The 19,025-nt window shown below is 32.0% G+C and overlaps 1 protein-coding gene across 1 annotated transcript; it reads left to right on the top strand.

Moving 5' to 3' along the window:
• The first annotated feature begins 8,869 nt into the window (after window positions 1-8,869).
• LOC129310950 (protein C2-DOMAIN ABA-RELATED 7-like) lies at window positions 8,870-11,279 on the top strand. Its single transcript, XM_054952851.1, has 3 exons — window positions 8,870-9,067; window positions 10,188-10,283; window positions 10,590-11,279. Exons 1-3 carry the CDS (start codon window positions 8,957-8,959, stop codon window positions 10,893-10,895), a joined length of 513 nt encoding a protein of 170 aa, XP_054808826.1. The 5' UTR covers window positions 8,870-8,956; the 3' UTR covers window positions 10,896-11,279.
• Window positions 11,280-19,025: the final 7,746 nt, after the last annotated feature.

The following is a 19,025-nucleotide window of genomic DNA, read 5'->3' as shown; positions in this document are numbered from 1 at the left end:
TGAAAAGGCAAACTCGATGGGGGAAAGGGACATGATTTAAAATTTACAAAATGCAGATTTGTAGAAATGGGCCAGGGTTGGGCCAGGCTTGTGTCCTTCTGTTTCCTCTAGCATTTTAAGATTTTTCTGCCATATGGACCTTGAGCTGAACTTGTCAACAAAAAGGAAAATTTATAAAATGTGGATATTACAGCCCGACCTTTTGCTTCTTGCAAGTTGCAACTTCGGCATTCATCATGAAATTTTTCTATTCCCCAGTTATACTCTCACTGTTGAAGTAACAAGATTACTTGGTCAAAAAAAAAAAAAAAAGTAACAAGATTACAATACACATCAATTAACAGAGAATCGCACTAGAGTTAGCTCATTGATTATGATAACAGTTAGACCATTGACTAATTTTATTGAAAAATTAATTGTAAATATGAATTCAATCAATTATAAATTCTACAGTTTCAATTATAAATAAAACATTTAAACTATATATAGAAATTTAGTTTATAACTAGTATTCCTGTTTATAATTTTTTAAATTATTATTTATAAATTATTTTAAAAAATTATTAAAAACTTAACTATCATTAATTTATTCTGTCATCTTTGCTATTCGCTACCATATATTAATTTGAACAAAAAACATCTCTTCCATTGTTCTATTAGTAATAATTAAAAAAAAATTCTCTCATTCTAAGAGCTTCTCTCCCCTCCTGAGAGTGCCCTAGTTTCATAGTTTCTCCCTCCTCCTCTTTAAGGGTTAGGTCCCTTTTCCTTTTCACTGTAATTTCTCTTGAATCTTCTTCTTCTTCCTTCCTTTTACACCTTTCACCCAAATCCCCTTCTTCTCCCTTATACTATTGACCTTCCACCTGTTTCCTAAATATCATAGAGTGTGCTCGCTATGTGTATGTGCATTTACTTGTGTTAGAGTCTCGATAGAGCTTGAGGAAGATCAAGGGGTCGCGCAACGGTAGATGTAATGTTGGTAGAGCAAGTAATGATGTTAATCTTCGCCAACAATCAGAGGAGGAAATTAACATGTTGGCAGGACAACTTGTGCTTTAAAGTCTCAAAATAAAGCCACTGTTAAAACCTCTATTGATAGAGATTGGGGTATTAAAAGTAAGTTTTCCATTCACGTTGCTAGTGATAATCCATATCTTCTTAATTTTGAAAGGCATAATGAGCTTCTTAGGATTCTTTTAGAGCGACCATGGATTATTCGTTCTATATGTTTAAGAACTAAAACAATTCATGACGGTTGATGAAATGATCTTTGATGACTGCCCTTTTTAGATATAAATCCACGATCTTCCTATAGCAAGAATGGTTCATGAAATCATCATCACTATGGGAAATAAAGTTGGCCATGTCTTTGGCCTGTGAAGAACCCCAAATTAATGAACATGTTAATTGATGCTTCCTTAGAATTAGAGTACTAATATTGCTTTCCAATCCCTTGATAGATGGTTTCTGTTTGCTAGTCTTAATCACCTTAGCTCTTAGGCAATAGTTAAATGCAAAAAAATTCTTCTATTTTGTTACAATTGTGGTCATTTTGGTCATGATAATAGAACATGTGACTTAATTTGAACAATGCTAGTTGGAGAGGGATCCCTTTAAGCTAAGGTATGGAGGATGGATTAGAGCTTTAATGCAAAAACCGATATCAAGAATCATTATAGTCATTGAAATAGGGGATATTGTTAGTTTTAAAGATAGTTAGGGGGTGGTGCGTGACAACAACATTAAGGGCAAGCATATGAATGAGAGTACGAGCATACAATATTTTTCAAGGATGAGATTCATTGGTGGTAATATACCCATAATTGACATGCCTCATGCTATGTACAACTAGATAGATGGGTATAAGGGGGACAAATGGCAATACCTTCCTAGCTTGATCCTCACTAATGATAAACCTAAGGAACAAGTTCCTTACACTTTGATGGTTTAATAAGGCCACATCACTCTTCCCTAATTAGGCTAATTCTTCATATAAGACCCAATCAACTAGCGTGAGTTTTGATATTTTAGTTAACCTAGACACCTTTGCAACTATAATAGGAAAGATAACAAACCAAGTCTCCTTATTTCATATGTCGTTGGGTTTACAAATATAAGTTATTTTGTAGAACTTCCTCTTAATAATGATACTCTTTCTAACCCAATTCCATCATCACTAAAAAAGCCCATCATTATAAATGAAGAGCTCACTTGATGCTTACTAAGGTTAATCTTAAGTAGCCATCTAGTAAAGATTGGCCATCATTAAATGCCAAGAGGTAGAAAAAAAGATGAAGTGTATTATAAGGAAACTCGACTCACTTTTGCCTATACCACTATGGATATTTTTTACTCCTTTTCTAAGGGTAAAAGCCCGATCAAGTAGAAAGGGCAAAGGAAGTGTACTCTTAAACCTACTTAAATTAATTTTGAAACTTTGGTTGATATTCTTATTCAAGGTGACATCTTTAATCATATTATTTTCTCTACCCTAACTCTCTCTACTGTCTTTAAAAGGTTTGATGGCTTGTCTTCACAAAGAATCCATAAGCAGCTTGGAATTGTTAAGGTTTGGGGACTTTTATCATCTTTAACATGATTGAATTTGAACGTGAGGATCTGAGTCATATTCTTGGCATCTCAAAAATGAACTCTTTAGGGAAATATCTAGGCCTTCCCATACTGTGGGGTAGATTAAAGGCTAAAGCCCTACCATTTATTAGAGATAAAGTCTAAAAAAAAAATCAAAGGCTAGAAAAATAGACCTCTTTCTCAAGCTAATTGAGAAACACATATAAAAGCTATTACGAACGCTATCCCGACTTACCCAACTGACCATATAAAAGCTATTATGAAGGTTTTTGGGGACTTGAACATACTTCTTAGCCTTCTAGTGTGGCTAAAAAAAATGAAAGGAAGGTGTACTAGTTAGCGTGGAATAAGCTCACTGTCTTGCAAGTGCTGGAAATTGATTTCTAAAACTTCTATGGGGTGCCAAAGGTAATTAAATGAATTTATTTCCTTAGAACTTCTTGTTTGAATGCTAAAAGTGGTGTCAGACCTTCCTGGGCATGTAACACCTCAAACATCTTAGATAAATATTCACAAGAATTTTACGAGAATAAAACCTTCCCATCTTATTTTCACAAATATTTTTCTAAAAACCTATCAAATAAATTAACGGGATCTAAAAATAAATAAATCATCACTGGACCTAAGGCATATGAAGCCCAAAAAACAATCCACAACAAGTCTAGCAGTATTAAATAAATTAATGGGATCCAAAAAAAAATCATCACTGGGCTTAAGGCATTTGAAGCCCAAAAAAAAATCCACGATAAGTTTAGCAATCTAGCAATAGACCAATGGGCGCTCGATCAAGTTGGTGAGGAGCTACGATCAGCATTTTCAAGGATGAGTGTTTGAATCTTTAGGAGTGATGGTTACTATAATTAACACAACCTCAAAAAGGTCATCCTATCAGTACCCGTATGCCATCATAAGGTCTACAGTTTATAGGGGTTTGGATTAGTTTGGGGCAGGCAAAGAACTCAGCATACCCAAGGATACTGGGTGGTTTCAACCAAAAAATAATAATAATAGAGAAACCCTGATTTCTAGTTTAAATTGGATAAATACAACCAAATGAGTTAGGCTTAACCCAAAAAAAATCTACAATTTAACAATCCATTTTGAATATTAAATTTTATAATCTTTTCTCAAAGGGACACCCCTAAAGACTTTGTAAAGAATTAGTTATTTCGGTTATAAAAATTTAAATCATAGTCCCAGATCGTGGCAACAAAATAATAAAATAAAAACTGCATGTGCCAAACCAAATAAAACAAGGAGCCTAAGCTCATTATTTTGAAGTCTTCCTAGTAACTCTATTGGATAGCTCCTTTGAAAATGGTAAGAGGTAACATATAAGATCTAATATCTTAGTAACAATTAGATATTCTAACTTATAGTAGCACATCAATTAAAAACCAATTTTCAAACCACACACACACACACAACACACACACACTCTCACTTTTCACAATCCTTTCACAAACTATTTCTCAATAAGGGAATCCTTTTTTCTCAGTTAAAACAATTCACATCAAATAATAATTTAATCAAGTAATGCTTATCTCGATCACACCCTTATGTCCCGCCCCTTGCAACTTATTATCGCTAGTTAAAGCCCAAACTATAGATACACTTAACCAAAGGTACTTTTCCAGCAAAGTAGGACTCATCTCCTTAAAAGGAGGCACCTAGTACTTAAACCACAGGAACATGAAATTGCAAGATAGGCCAGTCATTAAGCACTTAATAGAGAGATACCATGTTGCACTAGATAATCAATCCTTAATCTCCAAAACAATAATGGCACCAACAATTATATACCAACCACCTTATTTTCTCTTTATATCACATTCCAAAAGTTAAATTTCAAAAATACTGAAGTATGCTTAAAATAACAAATCATATTATATTTAATTCCTAAAACCAACAAGCATATTTGAAAGGATTAAACTACCATTAGGCATAATTTCCACAATCAAATCATTACTCAACAAAAACTAGCATGCTTGAAAGAGATAAAAATAACTATACGATAGTTCAAATATCACATAAACATGTTGGATAGTTGACAACTATATTTCCAATCCAGAAATTAGTCAAACAATCCCTCAGTTGGTACAACATTTCCAATGTAATTATATATACAAATTAATAAAAAGTAGATATCTAAGTATAAGAAAGAATAATCTAATGTTAACGCTCACCTTAGCTAAACAATACCATTCATTGAATGCTCTCAAGTGCTAAATATTTCTTACAATTGCAAATCTACATAAGCCGTATCACAATTAATTAAAACAAAATCAAAAGAGTTAAATTAAATTAACTCTAAATCTCAACCCTCAAAATTTATGTCAATGTCAATTCTTTATTTCTAAAATCTAATTTCAATTTATCTCAACCTTAACAAATTTGTTAGAATCCTAATTTACCATTTAATGGTCTAGCTTTGCAGGTATTGGTATAATTTTTAGAAATCATCATGGCACTATACTCTCTATCATGGATGAAAAAAAATTAAAGCTTCACTTTTCTCGAGTGAAGCTTTTACACTGCTTAAAGCCCTCTAACTTGCTACTGACTAATGCCTCACAAATGTAGAGTTTGAATCTCAATGCAAGTTCTTAGTAGATACTATTCTCTCTGACTCAATTTGCCCTGGATGGACCTGTTTGACTACCATTACTGATATAAGGAGCTTTTTTATGGATCACACTAGTTGGAGTTGGAGGCTGTCTCGGATTCATAAAAATGCTAATCTAATTAGTGAATGGGTTGCTAAAGAATGTCACCAAGGGTATGCCCTTATAGCTAGGATTTATCTCCGCTCCCTCCTTTTTCAATTTAATCTCGTTTGATCTTTTGTCCTCTACGAATGTAGACTCTATGTGTTAATGTATCAGCATTTCCTTTGACCCAAAAATAAATAAATAATAATAATTGTTATCTAGAATATTTTAAAAAATTTCATCATTATTGGGTATATATCACAGTCATTATTAGGAAATATTATTTGATATTATTATGTAATTATTAATTATTATTAAGTTGTCTTTTTTTGATGTGTATATTGTACCTTTTAGCTCAATAATAGATAAGATATTTTTTCATACTTCTCTTACTCCTTTCATGATACCAAAGCCGTATTTTTCTTGCTCTTTCTTCCAACATTGCATCTCTATCCTCTGCTCGCTTGATCCCCAACACCGTCTTTAGTTGCCTTTTTCTCTTGTCTTTGGAATCTTTCCTTCAGCTTTTCACAATTTTGGTGGGACCTGCTATAGCCTTTTTCTTTTGCCTTCACGTTCAGTTCTTTTTTTCCCCTTTAAAGTAGCACCAATTTTGCCTTCTTCCTCATTAAATTTTTAGAACTTCTCATCTATTTGATAAAGCCAACTCGATTCATGTGAACTCTTTTATTTTGGGATTCTCACTTAATCACCATCTCCTCTTGGTCTTTGTATTTTTTTTCCTTTATTATTCAATGAAAAAATTCGAGGTTGCTCAACCTATTTCTGTTTTGTTGACTGGCCCTAACTATCGATTATGGATGGAAAGTATGCGTGGGTTTTTGAAAGGCAGGAAACTTTAATAATATATTACTGGGGATGTCTTATTTCCTATTCGATCCTCTTTTAAAGATGACTAAAAATTTACTGATTGATTGGATGATTGGGATAGTAAAAATAATCAAATTATAACATAGTTTTGAAATACTTCTATCGTTGGTATTCATCAGTAGTTCGAGTGCTTTAAAACTACTAAAGATGTATGGGATCATCTTGCTAGCCAGCATACCTCTTCTGATTTGTCCAATCAATGCCAAACTGCAGAAGGACTTGGCTGTTCTTAAAATGGAGAAAGATCAATCGCTACTTGAGTTTCTTTCTAAGATAGAGAGGCTATTTGAGACCAACTAGCCTATTCTGAGTTTACTTTTAAAAATGATGAGGATGCTAAAATTTTATTCAAGTAGCTAGATTAATTTGTCTTATATAATTCTTGATGGCTTTTATCGATGATTTTGAGTCTTTATGTGCCTCTCTACTCTATCAGAGCCCACTTTTGACTCTTGAGGATGCTTTTCCTTGTCTCCGTTTCGAGGAAACTCGTTTAGGTCTTTTCCAACAATCCCCTGACATGGCCTTTGCTACTTCTAGAAGGAATTCTAATCTTTGTCGCCACTGCCCTCAATCTACTCACACTTTTGATCAGTGTCCATATATTGAATGCAAAACTTGCTAGAAGATAGGACATATAGTTACGGATTGTCCTTCTTTGACTCGTCTCTATTGTAAGAAGCTTGGGCATCTCATCAGTGCCCCACTTGACTTGCCAAACTTGATCAGGGGAGGTTATTCAAGTCTATCCAAGCCTGCTCTATTTGTTATTGATAAGCCACCTATTGCCACTACTTTCACTTTAGGATCTGATATTGCTGAACTTGAGTCTTTACCCTACAAGATTATCCCTAGCTCTTCCATTCCACCTGCTACCTTAACTAATTGACAGTAATGGATGAGATTATCTAATAATGTGCTATCAGTAAAAATATAGTGAACGTTTAGCTGAATAAAAGTATTTTGAACTCGTTTCAATAATAATAATTTGAACGGGATCGCTACGCAGCGTGAGAGCACGAGATCACAACAATTACTGTTGAAGTGGGGACACTCAAGCACGTGCAGAATCTGCCACAATCTCCCACGCGTTCCACGTTTGGCTCATCTTTACGTGACCTAAATATATTTAACTTTCATCAATTGAACAACATGGAATACAAAATAAGAAAATTCCACAATTTTCACCCGTTGATCACTACCTTTATTTCTAAATCGTGTGGACACGCATTGTACCAGGGAGACCAATGAGTTCCCTACATCTCCCTACAAATGTGTAAAGCATAATAATGTCATTTAACTCTTCGACAGTTTTAAAAATATCAATGAAAAAACATTAATATCAATTTTTTTTCTTAAAATCTGAATTTTATATAATAAATTATACAAATTACAAGCTTATAGCATCTTTTGGAAACTCAAATATAGTGAATAAAAATTATGTTAATTTAGAAGGGCCGCGAATTTTGATCTCTTTTGAAGTTCACAATGACCCGACAGATATGCAGTTTTTATATAAATATTATTTAAAAAATTAAAACACAAAACCTTCACAATATTTTACTTCGAAATCTCTTTAAATATATTCATAAATCGAATGAAAACTAATTTTTTTAAATTTAAATATTTAAATCTTATAAATAAAAAATTATCCTAGTTAAATTTGATAACACTCAAAGATGTCAAAAAATCTTTTGCTCTAATTCTGAGCCACTCAAATTTTGAGATGGAAAGTGTCCCTCGGTTCCCATGACATTTCGGCCACAAGCCCCACAAGTGTCGGTCTCGTATCATTTTCGGCCTGACTTGTCATTTCAATGTCTCGTACAATCTATGCCCACCTCTTTACCGTAATGAATACTGGTAATTACTATAAAGCATTAATTAGGCCGGTTTGGTTACTAAAAAAATTAATCTTTTAATTCTTCAATTTTAAATCACTTGTAACTCAATCTCTTAATGTCTTATTATGATTCAGTTTTTCAACTATAATTCGTCCATAATTCAATCCCTCAACCTTTAAATTACTTATAAAGTAATCTCTTAACTTTTATTAATTTTTTTCATATTAGTTTATATCTTACATCAATGAGCAAAAGAAGAGTATTTTAAAATAATATATAAGCATTTAATATATATAAGCATTTTTTATCCCTTTTATTTGATAAAAAAATTTTTAAAAAAATTAAAAAATAAGGATTGAATTATAGGTGAATCAAAAATTGAAGGATTAAGTAGCAACGAGTTATAGTTAAGAGACTGAGTTGCAGCGAGTTATAGTTAAGAGACTGAATTGAATTAAAAGTTGAAGGATTAACAGATTAATTATTTCAAAAATTAAAATAAAATTGATTGAAAAAACAAAATAAAAATAAATTAAATTATCTTGATAAGTAAAATAAAATTTAATATTACATATCAAAATGTGAGAATTATTATACTCCCATAAATTTTATTTCATGTCATAACTTTTAATTTTATAAGAGTATTTTTTTTATTTTTGATAAATATGATTTATATATCTGTTTTATGCTTTGTTCATATTTTTTTTTAGTCTATTTCATTCCGCCTGCAAAACCTGGAGCTTACTGTTATCCTTAATTATACTTTAACGTATTAATTAGTATTATACAAAGATTCACAAGGTCAACTCGATTTTGTGGATATAAGCAGCTCCATCCGAATCCGTCATTAGTCTTCCAGCTCCTCTTCTGCTCGACCACCTTGTTCTTCTTCCTGTGATTAACAAGCCACTCTGCAATGGATAACATTCTGGGTCTTCTCAAACTTCGTATCAAAAGAGGTATTTCGCTCGCAATTCGTGATACTCGTAGCAGTGATCCTTATGTCGTTGTCACCTTGGGCGACCAGGTTAGTACAACCTTGCTCTTTGCGTGTTTTTGAATTAATTTTGCCTCAGTGCGTTCCTCTTCATGAAATGGATTGTTGTAGCTCATGATATTCGATTCCTATAAGAATTTGGAGAAATTCTTTATCTTCCTTGTTTTCTCAACTTTCCTTTCTGAGATGTTTAGGTTTTTAATACTTTCTGGTTTCGTTCTATAAGTGCTATCTGTTTCATGAAATACTGCTGTGCACTACATTTCTGGATTGGAAAACACCCTTTTGGGCGCTCACCGTTTGAGATCGTCTAAAATGTTCATCTTCCCTGTAATGAAGCAGTTGTTAGGACTTAGGTGTTCAATCTTTTCAGTCCTCATTTCCCAGAATTAAATTAAACCTTTGCCCGCTTTAAGCCCTAAAGATTTATGCAATGGAAGTTCATATTTATATGAATATATATAACTACCTACACGGCTTAATAGACATAATTTTAATTTTATAACCTGAATAGTCATCAGTGATTGTTAGTGTACTCTATTAGGTCTCAACTTTCTCTTGTCAGGATCCAAGACGCTTTCCATGCAAATCATCTTCCATGTAGTATTTACTCCTGGAACTGATATGATATTTAATTCGCATCATATATGTGGAAAATTCAAAGTTGAAGCCTCATGTGTAAAGACAAAACGCATGTGGCTGTTAACTACCCATAATATTATATTATTTAATTGTGCACAACAGCGAGAATGACTTCGTGATAATTAATTGCAACCTGACAAAGTAGCTACTGGGAAGCCTTCTTTTTGAAGCACTTTTATGTCATTTGAACTGTTCTGAACTTAGTGATAGCACCGTGGGAACTTCATGGCCGATCTGGATTCTCCATTTAAAAGCTCTTAAAGTTTTTAGTCTTTTTTGAAGGATAGAGTGGATTATGGATGCCTTCTTTCAAGTTCCATGCCTCTTCTTTTAGATGTAATTATCATCACATTCTTGAGGACCAACTGACATGGAGATTGTTTGAAAGATTATCACAACAATTTGAACTTGAGAAGTTTGAATTTCTCGACGCTGCATAAGTATTCATTGATTCCACATTCTGTTGCTGTAACTTGCTTGATTTGAAGTTTATTCCATATTGGAACAGAAAGTGAAGACCCGTGTCGTGAAGAATAATCGCAACCCTCAGTGGGACGATGAATTGACACTCTCTGTTAAGGATGTCAACTCTCCAATTCATCTAGTAAGTACGAAGCCAAACTGCCTCATACCATCGGTGATAGTGCTGTTGGCAGATCCATATCCTTATTAAGAAAAACAGTCATTGCTAGGACTAGTAGGAAATGCTTTTCATGTTCTTCTAGTGTTTATGTCATCAAGTTCTCTGATAAAATATACTGTCTCTAAGAAGTCAATAATATGGTGCTACTGCTGAATTTTCTTTTGCAGATATTTGATAGCAAACACCTAGAGAACTTTATCTAAGTCTAGGTCATATCCTCGTGCTCAATTGTTGATGGTGACAATGAAATTTGCTTGACTCTTGCAGGCAGTTTTTGACCAAGACACGTTCACCGTGGATGACAAAATGGGGGATGCAGAGATAGACATAAAGCCATATCTTCAGTGTCTGAAGATGAACTTGACCAACCTCCCAAATGGTTGTATAGTGAAGAGAATTGAGCCAGATGGGAGAAACTACCTTTCTGAGCAGAGCAGCTGCATATGGAAGAATGGAAAAATCACCCAAGAAATGACTCTTGCATTGAGAAACGTGGAATGCGGCTATGTAGTGGTAGAGATTGAGTGGAAGGAAGTTCCAGGTTGCAAGGGCTTATCTGGGATTGAGATCTAAACCTGCTGCACAATGTTTACAGAGGAGTGAGGAATAAGACTAGACTCTCCTAACGAGTCATGAAGGGTTATATGTGGTAGGATATTTCTATTATGAGTCCACGGTGTTATCCGTGTGATATTGATTTTATATGTATTGTCATTGTCTGAGACTGCTAGGTACTTTCAGGCACCAAAAAAAAAAAGACGACTGCTAAGTACCTTATCTTATTCTGAGTTGTAGCAGAACAAGTTAGTGTCATGTAGAAATGTTTAATCAGTATCAGCTGACATTAGGATCTGTGCTTGTCACCAAGCTTTGTGATTATGCCATTGTGGTAGTTGATTTTGGATATGCATGCAGGGTCCAATAAGCATAAATTTGGGCCAATGAGTTTGAATTGAAGCCCATCTTGTATGGCCTATGCAGTTGAAGCTGAAAGATATGCCAGGGCTTTTCCCATGGGCTTGGCTCTGGATTTTTTTAGTATTTCTATCATGGGAGTCTTGTAGTTTGGTGAGAGCAGCCGAGTGACGTAGCAGCACAGCCTTGGCAAGAGGACTATCGATTGTGTTTGTGAAACGTGTCGTCTCCTGCTGCCATGGCATATCCTTAAGGGACCGAGGTATATTAATCTATGCTAATCTATACCGTTTTACTAAAAGAATGAAATAATGATTTATTAAGGTTGAGGCGAGGCATGGGTATATAGATATTCGAAGTTTTTTTTTAAAATATATTTGTATCATGCTATTATAAAAAATCATAAAATTGTTACACAAAGGATTTGAGTTGCAGTTTGCATTGCATTAGCTACTCATTATTGTCTGAATGTTTGTTGAGAATAGCAGATGCGCATGGAAAGGACCATGAGCTCAATTGCATGGTGCCACGGAGTCAAGCGCACTGTTGCAATTATTAGAGTTTGCTGGGGCTGTTGATTAGCTGGTCGAATATTATCAATTGCTTGTTCTCGTGATCAATCTCTTCAGGGTTCTCCTTGATATTAAATGCCTTGACTCCTATAATTAAAATGAAGTAGGTTAAAAAGATGTGCTTACATTGGGAGAAGAAAAAAAAAGGCTTCATGATATAAAAAAAGAGCAAAATACTCTAACCTCTTATCTATTTTATCTTAATTAAAATATATATTTTTTATTTTTGAAATTTATAAGAATCACCCACATTAATAGTTACGTTCGGGTTAAGATGTAAATTTACTTTTAATGTTTTCAGCTAGATATACTCTATATCTTAAATATTTTCAGCACAATTTTACCTTAACTTTACAATATCACTCTATCGTTATCTTTAACCGTTATCTTTGAAATTTTGATCATTTTGCCATCCTAGATTTGCCATGTTGATAGCCACATGGCATAGTTTAATAATTAAAAATTAAAAAGAAAAAGAAAAAAATCCAACTAAGATGACAAATCAATCCATATTCTCCCTCCCTAACCGTTCTTCTTTTTCCTGCAACAGTGCAACCAGCAAGCCAAGAGTTCGATAGGCAAGAATTTCAGCATTTACGCAAAAATTCCAATAAACCACAATCAATATTCCAGCATTTAAACAAAAATTCCAGATCCATTATCACACAACCATCATTCCAACAAGCTCCACATTTTACAACAAAATAAACAAAAATCAGAATTAAATTTTTTAACAAAAACTCAAAGAAGATGAAGCATCCAAAATCAATCCTCAAACGCACACAGACCTTCGAATCCAAAATCATTGTTGTTAAAGAAGAAGAATGAAAGGACCCAATAGTGGACTTAGACTCGAGGCTGAACTTGTTTCAAGTGAATCGAGAGAGGAGGTTGGATTTGCCAACACCCAAGCCTCATTAAGGACAACATTGAAGAGGTAGTCGTAGTCATCGTCAGGTTTGTAAGCCGCCATAACTCGATTCAAATCCAGGAAGCCCCTAGGTAAGGTAGTGAGTCTGAAAATCGGATCGAAACGCGAAGCTAAAAAGCATTAGCCATACAAACACAATAATTGATTGCTCTTGCAAGTGTATAGGATCACAATAATAAATTATCTAAAGTATTTCAAATGTCAAACTCACAAAGAAGTTGCATCTTAACTGATTTAAATAATTAATAGTTCAAAAAAATAGATAAAATGATTTTTTTGATGACATATAAAAAATAAAAATAAATCTATAAAATAATGATGAGAAAAACACAATTACTTGAAATGCTGAGATTTAGAATTCATTTTATAAGTTACTGGTTTCTACCCTTTGAGTTGATTCTAATCAATTATAATGATAACTATTTTTAAAATGTCCTAATATTTTTTTAAATTATTAGTCCCTTTTTAATTAGCGTCAAATTCGTTCCTATGATATTCAAATAACTAATTAAACTATGAAGCTATAATTTAAATCATCATAAATTTTTAAAATTATCTCTAACCTGATTATTTATGTCTATTTCTCTAGATCAAAATTCTCTCTTCACCTGCCAATCAATTAATATTACTCATAAATTTGATTAAATGATGGCCAGTCATAAAATAAACATAAAAAACAAGAGAAATAAAAATAATTGCAAAAGGAAAAATATATTTATAAATATAAATGTGAAAAGTCAAAACAAACAACAAATAAAATAGAAAATTAATTCTTCAATTAGGTTACATCCCTATTCCAACTGAGTAAATTAAAAACACATAATAAAATAAAATGATATCATTCTAAAATTCTCAATCATGATAAACGATACTTCTACATGTTTCAAACATCTCATAAAAAATTCTTAAAATACTAAAATAAGTGATTAAATGTTTTTCCTTTTAATGGAGATGAGTATTTATATTTAAAGTCGATGTTCCTCTTATTCCCAATCAATGTAAAACTGTTATAATTAATATATATATATATAATATATAATTCTTATCTTCAATTATATCTATCGCCTGCGCCTGGATCCACACCCACAAATACTAATTTGCTATATCTTTGGTGATTTGATATATATTTTGCATGATATGCGTAGTTGTTTCTTCAAAGCAAGCACGCGCACGCATATACATTCTGTTCTCTCCTTTTATGCATTTTTCTTCTTTGTTTAATCTATTACTTTCCTGCAAAATAAAAAGGAAATATGTGAGTAAATTCTGTATCAAAATTCCTTTTTATCTAATAATTAGTGGTAGGAAAAATATATATTGTTGGATATTATAAAATATTTTTGAATATTTCAAAAGAAATTATTATAAATTAATAATATTAATTATTATTTAAGTCTATTTATTATTTTGCAACGCATAATTTAAACATCATTATTATTTAAAAAAAACATTTTTAATTGTGATTAAGGTGACTTTATGGCCCAGAATTATGAGATTGGCCTATAAAAGGCAGTGCTTGCCACATGTTCTGTGAATAGCTTTTGTGCTTTTAGCCTTTTTCTACTCTTTTATCACATTATTTCTTTGTGCATATACCTGAGGTTATTTTATGAATTTCTGTTGTTCTGTGTCTCTACTTTCAGTAGCAGAATCTGTTTAATTTTGGGGAGCTGTTGCTAATCAACTTAGTGTAACGGCATAGCTCTTAAGGACAATGTTCTCGGACACGACTCAGACTATAGTTTTACTTGCTAGTGACAACATATATAAATATTAATTAAATAATAGGTTATGAAATATTAATAAATCTAATCAAATATGAATCAGAATTTATACCTATTTAACTATCAAATATGCACTTATCTGAAGCCCACTCGTGCAAACCAGGAAGAAAGAGGGAAACGAAGAAGAATTCAAGAAGACTGGGAAACTGGGCTCACCTTTTGGGTCGAAGAAACACATAAACCCAAAAAATAATCGAATGGATCTGATGGTGAGATGCATGGGTCAAATTATTTCCAAATCCAAGCTCCTCATTCGCAAACGGATCCTCTCCACCTTTACCTGGTTTTTGGTTCCTTCCCTCCATCTTCACGAATAAGATTGAATAGGTAGATGTCAGGTTCTCGCCTGTTGATTTTCCAGAGGCAACGATAGTGGAGATGAGGAGGAAGAAGGAAGTGGAAGTGGGGGAGGAGCTGTAATTACATGTGGAGGCCAACGTGGCATTCTATCGACACATTCAACAGTCAAAAATTTTAACTTAATGGTCAACATGGTCAAACCTAATAGTGGGGTGATATTGTACTTAAAAAAAATGTTGGGATGAAATTACTTGAGATAATACCTTAGGATATAGGATCAAGCTGACTGAAAACTTTGAAGATAAATTTATATTTTAATTCTTAGTTCCATCCACTTAACCATTAATTAATCGTTAAATCATATATGTTGAGCTCAAATACCTTTCTTCAGATAAAAAAAAGTCTTAAAGTCAATTCAAATTATTAAAAAAAATATTAATGCATGTATCTTTTACTTTTTATTTATATGTTAAATATGTTAATTATGTCAATGTATTTATTTTGAATTTTTAAATAAATTAAATACATACATTGGATAAAATAATATTCAAACACACAGTAGGAAACTTATGAAATAAGAATTAACTTTTAATATAATAAATTAATCAACACACAGTTAGGAAACTTATGAAATAAGAATTTAAATTTTAATATAATAAATTAATCAATATAATTTCTGTTTATTTTTCTTTAAATTTCATTAATTTTAACACAAAATTTTTAAACTATTTATTTAAATACTAGCATACTTAATTATTTATTTATTTTTAAATTGAGGGATAGAGTAGACAAGTAAATTATAAGGTCAAATCAGTAATTTTAAAATTTTTAACAGAATATCCTTACCGTACTAAAGATTGAATTAAAGTATAAGCTTGGGGAAAAAAATCAGGCTTCAAAGGATGAGCGTGGACATCTTCAGCAACCTTAATGATGCAGTCCAGTTAGGCTTGTGGAGGGGGCACAACCTCATGCAGCTTCTCATGTTCGAAGGCCCACTTTGCAAGGCCTCTATTGCCCATGACAATGACATGAACCTTCGCCTTCGTGGGCTGAATCAAGAACGTTGTGCTTTGTGAATATCCTGAAGCTGATGGACTACAAAGACGTTGAAGAACTTGGCAGTAGATGAATGGACTTCAACTTCAGTCTCCACTTTACCAGTAAGAGCCATCTCTCTATGATTGCCGAGTTGAAGATCGCAGCGGAAGGAAAAATGCTTAGCTTGTTCTGTTGGCATTAAATAGCATAATGTTTCTGGAACTAGTTTTAGTACTTATCATATATATGAGTATTAAAAGTTTATTAGCATTGTTCAAATCTAATTTTCATGATTCAAATTTACAGTTTTTTAACTGATGTTTCTGTAAACAAAAAATTATTTTAAAAAAAAACTAACAGTTAAAAGACTGTCGTTATTTTGGATTTTGTATCCAAAAAAGTAGATTTTATTTATAAACATTAATTGAAAAACTATAATTTTAAACTGTTCAAATTAGATCTCACGGTCCACAAGCAATGAGTTCTCAGTGTTTATTTGTATGATGAGCACTAAAACTGATTTTGAATGTTTATATGCTCTACTTATCACATCTCTGTCCTCATTAATTAAGTAATTACTGACAATGTTGTGTGGTTATCAATCCCACCTCACATTTTTTGCGCTGACTGTACATTATTGGGAATGACTTTCAATAAAACCAGTTTTAGGTAAAAGAATAAAAAAGAGAGGAAAAACATAGAGCCTATTTGACAATATGTTCTGAGAATAGTTTTCTATTTTTTAAATTAAAAAAATTTATTTAGTAAAATGTTTTAAAAAAAATATTTTGAAGAACAAAAAATAAAATATTATTTTAAAGAATAGAAAAATTAAAACATCTTTTAGGTATTTTAGAATTATTATTTTGGAGAACTTAAAAAATAAAAAATACCTATTTTTATTATTTGTTAGAATAATAAAATAAAAACAGTTTTAAACAAGCCTATAATTTTCAATCCTTATAATATCATTTAATTTTGTTTCTATAAAGACTTAAAAGTAAAAAATCACCCAATCTTTTTGAAACTATAAAGATTAAAAATACTAAAAAAATTATGAAAAAAAAAATAAAACAAGACAAAATTATAAGAATAAAAAAATTGTATTTTTCAAGAGTAAACGATGAAATTATTGAGACAAAGCAGCAAAGCCCATAAAGGAGGGTAAAGAGGTTGCGGCAATGACAAACAAACACAACATCTTGAAGCATTTTTCATATATTTTATAATTATAAATAAAAATTCTAATTAGAATAAAATAAGCATATCAATTTTTTAGGAATAATAAGATATGCTGGAATTTTTCAATAAAACTATTTTTTTTTACCTGAACTACTATTTGATATTCAGTACTATCATATGTTATACTTGAGCATCATCGAATTTAATTGGATATGCAGCTCTTCTAATATGATTCTTTTTATTAACATGATTTGAGCTTTCAGCCTCACTTAAAAGAAATTGAGTCACTTCTGGTCAACCTAGCTGCACATCCGTTTCTTTTTATCTTTTTTCATCAATTTTTGACTGCTACGTAGCTCCCATTAGTATATGCTTGGTGTCGCTTTCTTATAAAGTATTTGATAATTAAAATTACCAAACGACAAATAAGTGTAAAATTATCATTTTTCAATCCTGTGAAATTATTTCTGGCCTTATAGAATTAAAATTTTTCAATAAGTCCCCATAAAACATAATTTAAATATCCAAACTCGAGCCAATAGATAAATGTCGCGTGGCCTAGCTAGCTTGATATACCAGAGTTTTTTTTTTTTTTTTTTAGCCTCGTCCAAGGCTTTCAAAATATATTCTTCGATCAATCGTAGTTGAGATTCATGATAATCATATTGGCTGATTTGAGTCTTACATTATGGGGTCGTATTTTATAGAGCGTGCTAAACTGGCTTTAAGGATGAAACTGAAATTAAAAATTATGGGGACGAAGATACGACTTTCCCGTATGCATGCTGAAATTATTGGAACTGAAATTAAAAACTGGCTGATTTGAGACTATGCTTTTAATTTCACGCCTTTCTCCACATGAAAAGCCAAAAGGGATGCAAACACATTGAATTGATCATTAATTAGCTACATGTGTATTGTTGTTTGGTTGTTTTTTAAAGAATAGCATCTGGATGTAGAAGGACATGCAGCTGATGAAATAAGTGTACACCAGCTGAGAGCTCACTGAAAAAGTTTTAGTTTAATAAACACTAACAAAATTTTAGCAGCGGCAAGGATTAAGTTAACAATTTTGCAAATTAAACAGTAGGTTTTAATTATAAAGCGCTAATTAAAAATTATAAAGACAATAAATATAACTGTCCCATAACGGAACCAACAATTCATAATTAAGCACAATAATAATAAAAGATCACAAACTTCAATGCATGCATTATTATTCTCGGCACAGCGATTATTAACATTATAGGTTCACCCACTTAGTTACACCATAAAACCTTAATAATAACCAGAAGCCAAATCCATTGTATATCTGATGAATGATGATCCTACCCACCATGTGATTATTAATGTTGTTGGACATTGCTGTTTGACGGTTTGTTAAGAATAACATATATATATATATATATATATATATAGAAGGGCAGATTAAAATGCACAATAATGAAATAAACCAATTATCTGGTAAAGTAAGGTGTCGCTAATAATGATAGGGTTTTTTTTTTTTTTAACATGAGTATCTTACAAGGTCATATTTAAGTTTTATCGTCCGGCCAATTGGAGTTTGGAGATAACATTGATTTGAGTAACCCTTTATTCTTTTCCTTAACATGTCCCGGAAGGAGATCCTCTCCTCATCCCTTCTCCCCATCTTCACTTTAATGAGATACGTATCGGGTTTTTAATTTTATTTATTTCTGCACGTAGAAAGGGATAGTTGAATTCATCATTAGCTACATTATACATTGTTGTTTAATTTGTTAAGAATATAGCAGATCTGCAGATGGATACAGAGGACAACTGATGAAATAAGTGTACACATGAGAGCTCACTAATAAATGTTTAATCTAAGAAACACTAACAAATTTTAGCAGCAAGGATTAAATTAAAAATTTTCGAATTACACAGTTGGTTTTAAATATAAATCACTAATTAAAAATTGAATAAAAATTAAAGACAATAATTATAACTGTCCCAA

Source organism: Prosopis cineraria, unplaced genomic scaffold (assembly GCF_029017545.1).
Source record: "Prosopis cineraria cultivar Desert tree isolate PC_DT_omini unplaced genomic scaffold, ASM2901754v1 PC5, whole genome shotgun sequence".
Lineage (NCBI taxonomy): Eukaryota > Viridiplantae > Streptophyta > Magnoliopsida > Fabales > Fabaceae > Prosopis > Prosopis cineraria.
Note: the sequence above shows the minus strand (reverse complement) of the source record. Positions and strands in the feature narration are given on the sequence as shown.

Bases quoted from the DNA above. Each gene is read 5' to 3' on its own strand.
- LOC129310950 (XM_054952851.1), top strand. From the start codon at position 8,957: ATGGATAACATTCTGGGTCTTCTCAAACTTCGTATCAAAAGAGGTATT. The intron at 9,068-10,187 runs GTTAGTACAACC...ATATTGGAACAG, and splicing joins TTGTCACCTTGGGCGACCAG to AAAGTGAAGACCCGTGTCGT. The intron at 10,284-10,589 runs GTAAGTACGAAG...TGACTCTTGCAG, and splicing joins TCAACTCTCCAATTCATCTA to GCAGTTTTTGACCAAGACAC.